Consider the following 13,465-nt stretch of genomic DNA (forward strand, 5'->3'; position numbering starts at 1 on the left):
ACTGCAGATGAAGAAAGTTTCAAAATTTGACACAAATATTTCTGATTAAATATTTCAAACTCAACAACAATATCAAATATAACACTGTGTCTCACTAAAAGGAATAAGATACTTTATATAATTTTCAGGGAGGTTTAGAAATAATTTTCACAGAAAATTAATTCAGGAAAGTGAAAACATCCCCTGATTAATTTCTGTTATTCTAGACTCTTGTGTGAGCATGCTACTACTGATATAGTAATCTTGTTTCAGTGTACAAAACTACAAAAGCTTTGATGTTTCATTCTGTGATACTCATCCAGTTCAAGAAAAACACTAAGAAAATATATTTTGATACCAGTGTAATCAGGTTACATGACACATCATGCCAGTATGATAAGCATTTGCATTTTTTTTTTACTATATTTGGATATGTTTTTGAGAGCTCCCTTCACAAACAAAGAGAAGTGTTTCTGGAATTGCATTTTTGTTGTGAATCTTGAAGCAAATCCAACCTTACAGAAACTATTTTTGTTACCTTGATAGGAAAGAAATCACTTTTTAAATGTCTCCAGAGTGCCCTGCTTGGCAAAAATGTGAATTAATGTTCCCTTACCTCTGACTTATCAGGCTCCTTTGAAATGTCTGGATGAACCCCCAAGAATTAGAGACCCCAAAATCACTTCTGAAAACTCATCCAGTCTTAAACCCTGGTAGGAGCAAACAGAAGATAGTTTCAAATGTGGGGGGGAAATGCAACATCCAGTTTCAAGAAAAGGCATTCAGATAAATGTGGTTTACTCTCAAACCTCCTGAAATTCACTGAGCTATAAGTTCCCATTCATGCACCTCAAAAATTACCAGTTGCAGTCCCCTCTGCACTGCCACCTCTGGGTTATCTGGCACCTCCACACTTTGTTACTCCCTTGCAGTAACACTGCTTAAATGCATCCAGTGTAAAACAGCAAGAGAATAACCAATCCATAGGGTTTTTTTCTATAGCATCTTTTAGCTTCCCAAACTTTGTCAGCCTCTACTCTGCAGACACAAGACACATCCAGCAAACTTCAGATTTATGCCTTTTTCCTCTGCAAAAGGACAAAACTTCCACTCGTTTTGATGTCAAAACCTTTCTCCTCTGTCAAGCTTTCAAAAAATAGCCCATCTGCTTTAGAAAATATATTTTATTTGTTGATTCCCACCTGCTTATTGTGCATCTGGCAGTGTGCTCGTGAAGCATAATTTCTCTGCATAGACATAATAAAGCAATACTTGTGGCTAAAATCTGGTTACTCTGTAAGTAACTGCATCTCTTTCCTGTGACGTGGGAAACAATACCCAAGGATGTCACAGAATGGTACCTAAAGAAATGGGGTAATGGTAATGCAACAAAACCCCCCAGATTAATTTATGCTTTTGGAGTGGGCTCTCAGTGACAGATAAACATTGAACAGCCTTATACTGCTTAATGCATCCAACTTCCAATTGAACTCCTTCATCTCTGAATTTTGGACCAAAAATTTATGTCGTATGGTTTTTTACACATAAATAATGAAATGGAGACTGCTAAGTGTTCAGCAATAAATTCTCTGCAAAAAAGAAACTACATCAGCTTAAGGAACATTCTTTAAACAGATTGCATTAGAAAAACTACATGGAAAGGAGTAAGACCAAATCTGTTCTTTTTCACTTCAGTTTAGTTTATCAATGCTGTGTCTTTCATAAGCTAGGCAAGTTATTTATAGGCACAAAAAGAGTACTGTTGTTCATCAGGCTAAACAATGAAGAAAATGGCTCTTGTGAGGGTGGCTGTTGTTAGCAATTAGCTGCTCTACTGGTCTCAAAACTTTTTTCTGCAGTATAGACTTTAACTGCAATAACTTCATCACACACTTTTCCTATAGTTCCTTTTAGGTTTTTCCTCATTTCTCAGTTATTTCTGAGTAAATATATATATATTTTAAACAAAATCTCATGAGTGGCACTACTGGTGGCTGTCTACGCTTATTCTAGATCCAAAATATATTACAGAGAGGTTTTTTTCATAGCTATTTCTGCATATATATTGCATGGATTTTGTGAGTGATCTGAGCAGGATTGGCACAACAGACTGCTGACTTTTCCACCCATGGCACTGAGGCAGAAAAAGTCTTCATAGCAAATAGGAAGCCATGCCATTAGATTTAGCAAATTGCTAACAGTTTTCAGGTCATATTGTCAGCTTGGGATGTAGGTAGAATTTAGACATCTGGATTCTATTGAAAGTGCTTAAATCTTTATTTAAATTTTGTTCCAAATTCTTCCTCTAAGGAAATTTGAGATCTGCACAGTTCCTAGACATGGAATGAGGACTCAATAAGCCAGTGAACTTTTGGGACTGACACATTCTAAGGAGAAGCATAAGTACTCATACTTGGATTGTGAGAACACAGGCAGAGAAAGAGAGCTGATCCTTGTAGAAAAAAATCTCAAGATCAACAAAAAGGCACATTTATTTGCATAGAAATTCTAAATCCTCATCAATTTAATGGAAGCCTGGAATACTCGTGAATTGTTGGCCAAGATAGATTTGGAAAAGTTCCCAAAAAAGTGCTTCATTACTTGTGTGGGTGTGGAGAAAGTGTTATAATTCTTCAACTGCATCTGAGTAGTTACGTTTCTTTATCACTTTCTAAGCCAAAAAACTATTTTTAAATTGAATTAAAAATTGCTACTTATGCAGTTATCTTGTGGATACCCTCCAAAACAGCATTTCTGTAGCTATCTTGGGTCAGAACAGCATGATGAATCAGCATGAAAACACCACCAGTTCAAACACAATTAATTCCCTTTATTTTTTCATTCCCCACTAATATGTGGTTTGTATCCACCCCTCATAATTTACTCCTAATGTTTTCTCACTCTTAAATATAAAGAACATAAAGGAATTGTGATGTGATATAATCTATTTAATTCAGAACCAGAAAAGCGGAGCCTTAAGAGCAAAAGAAAAAAATATCCCAACACACTAATAGGAAATTCCTAAAGAAGAATTCAATTCTGTTCCATTTTCCTGCAAAAGTCTCTGTAGCTCGTACTACAGAGCTAATACTCGTATCACAGATGGAGGGAATAGCAAAGGTAATCATTGGCTGAGTATCATTGCCTGTTTAATCCTCAAAAAATTTGAAAAGGCATAAATACCCTTGTCTCTCCATTACATCTGTTTTAGTTCTGACAGACCTGCCTGCAAGCAGACAGCCTTCCTCCAAAGTGAGGGCTTCAATAAGATAGAGATATCTAAAATATATGTTCATCTCATGTCCCCCTGACAAAGATCTGTGAAGGTTTTTATGTTGTGGAACAAATGGGAAGATATTATCTGAAGAAAAGCACAATAGTCCAAATCTCCACAAATTTAGATCTTTGTGGATAATCAAAGAACCTTTCCAACCTAGCTGCTTCCTTGTGCACCCTGTGCACAGTTAGATATGCACATAATATCACACTAACATCTACTTTGCACCCTTATAGTTTGCACAACTTAGAATAGAAGCAACTTAAAACATACAAGAAGTGTTTGGTGTGTCTAACTAGGAAAAAAAAAGGTTTTCCAACAGGATGAAACCAGCCCATTTGTATACCCTATGCTAATATGCTTCTTTCAGAAGCTGATATATTCAGCTAAAAACCACATCCAGCACTAAGGGCTGTGCAGCAAAATCTCTCTGTGAGCAATAGGCTTGCCAGCTGCTGGCATTTCAGTGCTCTCAGTGGCATAAGATGAGTAGCACATATTTGTGCAAGGGAAACAAATCAAAAAGCCTTTTCAATTTACTCATTTTATCCTTGGTAGCTCCTCAAAGCCTCTGTTTTCCTAACTTGTTTGTTTAATGGAAGGTATTATTTCTCTTCACAAACCCTGCCTAGCGGTTTGCAACAAATTTGATTCTTTAAGATTATTTCAATAGTAATATTCTTTCAACTATCAACTATATACCTGATTCTCGTATCTGCTTCAGGAAGAATCTAGAGATTCAACAAATTTTTAAATAGTCAATTTATTTGTTCTCTCTGCACTGCTTGCAACAGCCTCATCTTTTACTTCAGGAGAGATGTTACTGGATCACAACAAAAGGTTCCTATAGTGCCCTAAAGAGACAGGTGACAGCACAATTTCTAATTATATTTCAAAAATCCTTCTTTGTCCTGTCTTAACCCTGCTTCCTAAAGAAATGTCCCCCATGTAACCCCAGGATATTCAAGATTTAAGTACATCTAAATGCCTCTGAGGAAAGTGGCCAACTTGAAGGACAGTGAATTTCATTCACATTCTCTGCTTCTGAATTTCTGATTGAAATTTCCTAATCCTGTATTTGTATTAGTTGCCCTGAGATAGTAAGTCTAGTAAGGGAGGTATCACTGGTAATCTTCTTCTCCTACATAATAGAAAACATGGAAGTTGTTTCACCAAAGCCTTGGAAAAATGGACCTCGTGAAAATGGTCTGAACCTCTTATGCACTGTATACATTGTGATTTGCAGCTCCTGTACCACAAACAAAACTTAAACTGGAGGTATGTGTTTTCAGAGATAAATTTTCCTCAGCGATCATTCAAGGATTTTCTATCTACACATGTGTAAGAACAGCTGCCAATATGACAGCACCATTACCATCAAAGCTACACTGGCAACATTTCATCATTCACATTTGCTTTTCATACTGCCTCCCTGCTTTGCATATTTTGTAGATATGCACTATTCAAAGATTTCTTAATATCCAAAACTAATATTTGGCCTGGCTTAGCAGTGTTACAGCAATATAAGATTAATTATTTTTAAATACGATTACAAATCATGGAGATTTTTTAATTCTTTACTGCTGAGTAGTAGAGACATTTTGTTAATGAATTGCTGGCTTGTCTCCTTTTATTTGTGATACCTACTATCTCAACTATATAATGGATTTGGGTGACAGAGGTTAAGCATCATAAGTCACAGAATTTTAATTTCAAGTAGGTAGTAGACAACAGTATAATGAATTATGAAGAGATGGTGTTCAACAAACATTCAGTGAAAGAACCGAGAACACAAAGATGAGAAAATAATTCTAGTTTAAATCAGCACTAGCTGGTGAAAATCAGCCATTTACAAGAGGTTATGTTCTTTCTCAATACAAAGATATATCTATTGTTAGTATTTTAGGAGGAGAGGGGAGTGGTGAGAGAACTGAGAGAACAAGAGATGCAGTCATCAACGTGACCAGTTCAGTCAAAGCCCCTGTTCAGCACACAGCAGTGACCTCCAATGTTAAATTAAGAAATAGAAAAGAGCAAAAGCCCAGTGCTACAGTGTGAATCATCACACATCCTTAAGAAAGATTAATTTTGTTAACCTGTTTTCAAAAGGTTGGTAGAAATGGAGATGGAGAGCTCAGAGATGGACACAAGAACAATAAAAGAATAGAAATACTTAATGGGGAGAGAGTGTAAAAATGAAATCACCTATCTTACTAATAGAATAGAAAAGCAGAGAATAACATTGGGAAGGTAGATAAACCTATCCATATTCTCTTGCAATACAGGAATTAAGCTTAAAATCAACTTAGATAAATTAAAATTAAGCAAATGTCAATGTAACAGCAATTTTAAAAATCAAAGCAACACCAAGAACACAGATCATTTGATACTGACAAAGTCTGAATATGGATTTCATTGCCACAAGATGCTTTGAGGCATTCAGATAACTGCTGGCCAATACAGAGGTCACAAAATAAGGAGTACGAAAGTAGAGGATGCTTGTACAGAAATTAAAGTTCTGAAATTAACACAAACTGTGATGCTTCCTTATACGAAACAACTTCCATTTACTGTAGGAATATCTTTCGAAAGATTCTTGCTTTGCAGAAACCTAATGCAGAGTTTTTCTTAAAACTTTCTGAAGTAAATAGTCAAGGCTGCTGTTGGATATAGAGTTGGTAAACTACTTATAAAATCTAGTTACAAGGTTTTTCAATTTCAGCCAATTGTGTGAAGTTTTAATGAAAAAATTACCTTCTAGCTGTTAAAACTATTGTCATAGAATTTAGGCTGTGGAAAAGGGAAGCTACAGGCTGCAACTTACTTTAGAATAGAACCTGCATGGAAAAAAGGATCTGTCAGCCTTCCTCTGCAGAGCACTGACACAGGCAAACGTGGGCTCTTTAGTATGGCTTTCCATCAGAACTGAACATCTAAGATACTCTTCTGCAGTGTGTACACACCTCCTTGTTGCTCCAGTGACTGTATCTTTTGCAAGAAGCTAAATGCCAGTGAGCATAACTTGGATTTTAAGACAACAGATGCAAATTTTTAAAAAGCAAACGTTTGAAAGCAATTTTTCCTTCAAGCAAAACATTATTTGTCAGAAATTAAATTGAGCTATTCTGGGATTGTCCTAGAATAAAGATAAAACTTAGGAAGCTATAATTACTGCATCTTCTCTGGTCTGGTAAAACTCTGCTGAACCCAGTGAGGCTGCACTGCCACTTTGAAAGAATCAGCTCAAATCTACCTGTGGTATAAAGCAATTTAAAGACATATGTTCCAAATTTTAAAGCAGCTGGAAATGCCCTATTTACTTGCATAGAGCCATGGTAAACGCTGACAGTTTAGGTCCGGTTTGGCTTTGACAGCCTGGCTCCCGAGTGGCAGCAAGGAAGTTACCCAGGGGGACAGCCAGGCACCCGGGCTGGCGTCCGGGCGGCAGCTCACCGTGCTCCGGCGGGCTCCTTCGAACAGAGAGGCTGCGGGCCGGCACTCGCCTCGCTCCCTGCTCTGAGCACGGCTCATTTCCAAGGGACCCGGAGGAGGAGGCAGGAGAGCGCTGGTGGGACCGCTCAGTGCGGGTCCCCCGCCCGGGGCTGCGGGCAGCGGCGCGGGCCGGTCCCCCGGAGCGGCGGGAGGCCGGGGCAGGGCTCGGGGCGCCGGGCGCTCTCACCTGTCGATACTTATCACACAGAGGGTCATGATGGAGGCCGTGCAGCACATGACATCCATGGCGATGAAGACGTTGCAGAAGAGGCGCCCGAAGATCCACTCCCCGCCGATAAGGTCGGTGACGCTGACGAAGGGCATGACGGCCAGGGCCACCGAGAGATCGGCCAGGGCCAGCGAGACGATGAGATAGTTGGAGGGCTGCCGCAGCTTCTTCACGAAGCAGACGGAGATCACCACCAGGCAGTTGCCGGCGATGGTCAGCAGGGTGATGAGGCAGAGCACGGCCCCGATGAGAACTTTCTCCGCGCTGCCGTAGCTGAGGATCTGCTCCCCGCACTGCGAGTCGTTGGCGGGGAGGGGGCTCGCCGTGGGCAGCGCCGACGGGGGGGGCGACGGGCCGAGCTTCGCCAGGCTGCGCGGGGGCCAGGAGCCGGCGATCATCCTGCCGCCGCTCAGCGCCCGCGGCTCCTCCAGGACCAGGGGCCGCAGGTTACCGTAGAGGTGGCTGCCGTTGAGGGCGAGCACCATGTTGGCGTGAGCAGCCCATGAAGCCTCTCCGCCCGTTCTCCGGCTGTCCCCGGCGCCGGGATGCTCGGGCTCCTCCTCGGGCGCCCGGCGCCGCCCGCCCCCTCGCAGCCGGCCGAGCGGCCCGTGGGGACCCAGCCTTCAACTTGCCCCGGGGCAGCCGGGCTCGCCCGCGGCGCATCCCGGGTGGCCGCGGGGTGGGCACGGCGCTATCGCCCCCAGCCCGCGGGCAGAGGGGCGGGCGGGGGTGGCGGCCGCTCCCTCCCTCCCACCCGCGCCCATCGCCCGCTGCCACCCGCGGCTGCTTCCCGAAGGCGACAGGCGACGGGATGGGAACCGCTCCGCCTCTCTCTCCCTCCTGCCCTCTGAGCTGCAGGTGGCGGTGCGCCCCTTCCCCGCAGTCCGGAGAGCCGGCTCCTCCCGAGGCTTCTCCTTCGCGGCCGCCCCAAGCGAGGGGCGCTCTGGGAACCCCCTGTATATATATATATTTGTGTGTGTGTGTGTGTGTACACAGGTCTCGCCGGGAGGCTGCGGGCGGGTGCCGCGGCCGGCGCAGAGGCGGCCGCAGGCGGAGGCGCTCCGGCCGGAGCGGGGTTCCAGCCTCTCGGTTTGCCGGCTCCGGCACAGCCCTGCGGCGCGTCCCGGCTATGTAAGCTCTTCTCTGTGTATCCAAGCTTGCAGATTCTTCTTCATAATAAGCTGATGTGAATACCATCGCCTATATTTTCTCTTTTATTCACATTTTTGTACCCTGATTTTGAATTTACTCGGTGCTCCGTGTGTAATTCCTTCTGTAAAGCTAAAACCAACAAACTCCTATTGCTTGAATTACCTGCTTTTCTTGTAGGCTCCCTGGACTCTTAGATACAAGCCAATTTTTGGGATTCACTAGCTTTCTCAGTTCTTTAAGTTCTATTCTTGCCTCCAAGTGGGGTAAAAATTAACTGTTTGAATTGTGTGTTACCCATGGGATGCCAGCAGAAGATCACACCCCGTGATATAGCAACATGATGCCAGACAGTAAGGACTAAAACCAAGAAACACTTGTTCCTGAGTGTCCCTCACATTGTCAACATGAGACAGAAGCCAGGTGAACTAGAGAAGGAGAGGGAATGGAAAGCATTGGTCCCAGATGTATCAATTACCATGAGGTTTAAATGAGGGGAGATCTTGAAAGAAAGAAAGTTTTATTTAAGTATGTGCAGGACAGGGAAGAACTGTTTGTGTGGCTCAGTAGTAAGAAAGGCTCTAGGATGGTTGCACATTATACTGACTTTAAAATCTGCTTTGAAGACAAACCTAATTAATATCCAGTTATTGGGGGGAAAAAAAACAAAACCAAAAACCTCAACTAACAGTCCCTACAGACTAGTGAAACACAAATCCATAGCAACTGAGGCTTGCATACTTGATTCACAGAACACAGACTGAGCACAGGCAATGCCTCCTGTGGTCAGAAATGGAGGGTTTGGTAGTTCAATTGCTGCCCTTCCCTACCACCCCACATCTTGATTTGACTAAGATAATAAAATAAGCAATGATAAGGATGAGATCTTGTTGGGCAGCTCTTTGACCATTACCAAGTTGAAACCATTTCCTGTTCAGTCAAGTGTTTCCCCACACTTTGTTAGTTGCTTTATTGCGTCCAATCACAACAAAAAAAAAAACAAAATCACAAAATAAAAATCCCTGTTTAACCACCCAAAATATGTTGAGCTTCAGGTGAGTTAGCCCACCAGGTGATAAATGAAGTATTTTGTCCTCTTCAGTTAAGCAAATATTAGGAAGAAAAAGGTCTTTAGAAATTGCAAGGATATATCTAAGTTAAAACATTAATGCAAAACTTGGAGACAGAATGTTTCCTTATTGGTTAGACATATTTTTCAAAAGTAGTGTCTGAAGCACAGCTAAGGAGTTAGAAACTTAGTAAATTTTGTTCAAAATAGATTCTTATCACAAAAGCTGATAAAATTGTACAGTTTAATACTCCCAGTAAAACCAATTTTTCAGTTGCTTAAAATGTCACTAAGGCAGAGCAAATTATAATCTGGTGCTTCCTGCAAATGCATTAACACAGTTCATTAAATCAGTCATTCTTCTTGACAGCTTTTCAATACACTTCTGGGATGTGGCTCTAAATGTTCTCAGTGGATGATACACAGGATCATTTGGTAGGGTAGGGATCACTCCTACCCATTCCAACCCAAAAGTAGGACTGAACCTTTTGTTCTGTATCTTAAATTCCCTTACAGTTCATTCCAAGTTAATCACCTGATTTCTTTCCTTCTCAAAGGCCATGTTACCACTCTTTAAATTTGCTGTTGTAATCTTACCTTTGAAGAAACAAAACAATTTAAATCAATTTAGGTGCCATTATAGAGAGGGATTTATGTACTATTGCAGAGAAGATGTGAAAAACCCTGGCAAGACAAAGCAGCTGACACCTCTCTAAAATATGCTCCTTGAAAGGTTTTTACTAGGACACACCTAAAATAACTTCCAGTTTCCCATGCTGGGCTGAATTGGTGAGCTGCTTTCCACGAGGGTTTAGAGGGTTTCACATGGCCAGTGTCTGGAAAAGCATAGAGAGTCCATCACTCCATGAGATGACATCTATTCTAGGCACTTAAAATAACAGCAAAGGAAAGTAGGACTCCATCTTTCCAAGGGTACATCCCACTTTTGTCTTCAGTGATCCTATTTAAAAATTCTAACATGTTGTTCCAGACAGAATACAGAATTGAAACAAATGTCCAATTAGGTGTCAAGAATAACAAGCTGACATTTGTTCTCTACCCAAGAAATTACTTTTTCACCTCTCATTAGGCTTCAAAAAATAGAATCAAATCATTTTTCTGTCTGGGTTTAGTAAAATCCCGTCCTTTGAGTAATTTAGGCTCTCTATGCATAAAAGCCTCTTAATATTTCCATATACCTCCAATTCTGTGCTAAGTCCTTTGTTCCCCATTCTTTCTGCACTTAGTGAAGCTAAACTATTTTGTTAATATTTGATAATGAACTTTATTTGCAAATCTCACCTTTGGTATTTTATTATTATTGTATAGAAAAAATTCAGATTATAAAAAGATAAAAAAATGCAAGAGAACTTTTTACTTTGATTTTTTTTCCCTCTCCCTAAGTAGTTAACTCCTATGTTTAATTTTTTCCCCTCCTCCAGAAACAGTGCTAATCACATAACATCTTCAGCATTTGCTATTGATACTAAGTGCATACTATAGCAGTGACTATCGCTATCAATTCTTTGCTGTCACGTTAGTGAGATAAGGTAAGACAGGTCATTAAGGATAGCCAAGGAAATACAGTTTCCCAAGCAAATTTTGATTTAGTGGGGCCAGACTGTATCTATCAAAGTGTTTATGTTGAAAAACCTTGCATTAAATCCTGGATCCTTCATCCCTCTCTGGAGGACTTGATGCTTGCAAGACAGCAGGTCTGTGCTAACTTGAAGGATCCTGACTGAAATGGGTCAAGGAACACAGTGCAAGAGCATCAGCAGCAGAGGAGAAAACGCTGACAGCCCAGCACGGCAACACCTCCCCTCACACAGCTGCCTCTAGAAAACAATAGCCCTGCTCTTAGCTGAAAAAGTTGAAGACACTGCTACATTCCCCATAAACCATTCAATATTGTACACATGGCAGGAAGGTAACATGAGTATGCAATGCAATAAACAATCAGATCAGAAATTTTTCTTATTCTTTTGTTCTTTCTTATCACCCCCTCTTTTGTCCTTCCTTGCCTAAGAGAGCTTATCTCCTTAAATGGTTGTTTTCATTTGTCTGTCATCTTTTCTTTTCTTTTCTTTTTTTCCTTTCCTTTTTTTGCTTTGCTTTGCTTTATTACTGAAACCTTGATTTTTATTCCCAGCATGTACTCTTTAGCAAATAACACTTGTCTAATTTCTAGCAAATATGTTGCAGCTGCACTGTTCTTTTCTGCCTTTTCTTGCCTTTGTGAAGATAAATCATCATCATTCTGTGGCAGTAAAACAGAGAGGTAACTATTTCCATATTTGGCCATTTCTTACCATTGTCAAAATAAATACTTTCATCTGTGCAACTTAAATATGAAATTATGTCTTCCCTTTTTTGGAACCAGCAAATACTAACAACAGCAAGCTTGCATCTGAAAAGAAAGTGGACAATTAAGGTGACATTTATGCTTAAAATTCTGTATCACTCAAAATGAGAGCTCCCAACTCTGAAAATTCCACCTGTACCTTTACATTGGAGTTTATGGAGGTTATGAGGTTATGATAAAAGTGACTGTGACATGTTACTGAGTTGCTGAGGCAGATAATAATAAATAAAATCTTAGCGCCCAAAAAGTGCCAAATGCAGAACCAAAGGAAAAAAACCTTAACAGTTGCTACCATGGGCTTCCCATTGAAAACATATTAGAAGAATTGTGACAGTTTCTGCATTAAAATTTACTGAAAGGCCTGTCTTGAGGTCTAAGTGCATCAAGAAGCACTTGGAGTGAGGAGATCTGTTTTCACCAAGGAGAACTTCAGGACAGTAATGAAACAAAGCAAGTTAGAAGCTTGCAGCTTAACAGTGAGAACCATAAGGAAGCTCTCCCCAGACCACTGGGGCTGGTGTAAATAAAAGCAGTAATAACTAAAGAATAACTAGGAAATAAAGCTGTGCACGGTTCTGAGTACATGATTTGTGATACCTGGTGCTAAAAGTGCTTTGTATGGAGATTCTTACACCATTACAGCAAACAGGGTTCTGCAGATCTTATACATGAAGATCTGTTTAAATGTCCTCCATTTTAAGCACATCAGTGAAAGGTTTCTTTTGCTTGTATATTGCCAAACACAAAGGCTGCTTAATCTTCTTTGGTATCTCTGAACACTGTTGCAGTAGGGCCATTCAGAAATAACTGATACATGCTTCTGGATCGCTTTTTACATTCATTAAGACAAATCAAGTTACATCAAACACTGAGCCAAAGAAAACCTGGAATAATATCTCGAGCTGTTCCATTTTCACACACACTGAAGAAAAACCTTGGCAATACCATTCAGGCTGTGCTGCTTGTTCAAATGGCTGGCAGAGAAGCAGTACTGGCTGATGTAATGTAACAGGCAAGCACCTTACAGGTGCAGATGGGCTCAAACAGAGCTTCTTTATTGAAGTATCTTGATCTAATACTGTCAAGAAAAAAATGCTGCCATAGATGTGGCATGAACGACAATGGTTTACTAGCTGGGGGGGTTTTACCCCTTTCAGAGTGATGTGGATTTTTCCTGCCATACAGATGTGGGAGCTATTTTCTACTGACCCTCAAAACTGCTTCAACTCCTAGTGCAGTGTCTGCAACCTGCAAGTAGCTTCTCTGCTACCACCATCCCAGGTATTTGTAACTCATCAGGCAGGATGTCCAGAAACACGCCAAGAAAGCACTGTTGTTTCTCAGCCATACTTTGTTAACCAAGTGATCTCTGGTAGATATGAGTCCCAGCTCCCCACAAGTCCTGTGCACACAGCTGGCACAAGCTGCATCAAGGTCAGACCCTGTAAGGAGGGATGTTCAGGGTTTGGCAGCAGCCTTGGCCTTGGTTAGAAGCATTTTTGACTTATTAAGAATTTAGGGCTCCAGATACTCCGCAGACTTCCTCTGGTGAGCATGTAGCCCAATTTGAAGATGGAAAAGGCGAAGGACTCCCTGGTCTGGCCAGCTGAAGTTGGACAGGAATTGCAGACTTGCTGTCTTCAGCAGCCACTCTAAGTCACCAAAAACCACCTGCTGAGAATTTCCATTTGTATTTTACATATTCTGTGCTATTTACCAGCAGTAGAACAATATTAGTACTTTTTGTGGCAATGCTACACAACGAACATGTATTGGATTATCAGCCTGTGAGAATTCCTCAGTCCTTTTCCGTGCCAGGGGATATCTTTGACATGGCAGCTGGGGGCATTGTAGGGAAGAGAATAACTACAACACTATAAATAGAAGAGATTGATTTTGATTTTT

General features: G+C 41.2%; 1 protein-coding gene across 2 annotated transcripts in view; it reads right to left on the reverse strand.

Moving 5' to 3' along the window:
• HTR7 (5-hydroxytryptamine receptor 7) overlaps positions 1 to 7,850 on the reverse strand; it is a 30,306-nt gene extending 22,456 nt beyond the window's left edge. Inside the window, exon 1 of one of the 2 annotated variants that reach the window (XR_005953466.1) lies at positions 6,936 to 7,841. Coding sequence is in view for 1 of the 2 variants with exons in the window: in XM_041415663.1 (XP_041271597.1) it covers positions 6,936 to 7,462 (527 nt within the window). In the remaining variant the exon portion in view is untranslated. Of the gene's footprint in view, positions 1 to 6,935 lie in introns of both variants that reach the window. The other variant, XM_041415663.1, reaches the window with a different exon arrangement.
• Between the last annotated feature and the right edge of the window lie 5,615 nt (positions 7,851 to 13,465).

Source organism: Onychostruthus taczanowskii, unplaced genomic scaffold, assembly GCF_017590055.1.
Source record: "Onychostruthus taczanowskii isolate IOZ18803 unplaced genomic scaffold, ASM1759005v1 scaffold5, whole genome shotgun sequence".
Taxonomy (NCBI): Eukaryota; Metazoa; Chordata; class Aves; order Passeriformes; family Passeridae; genus Onychostruthus; species Onychostruthus taczanowskii.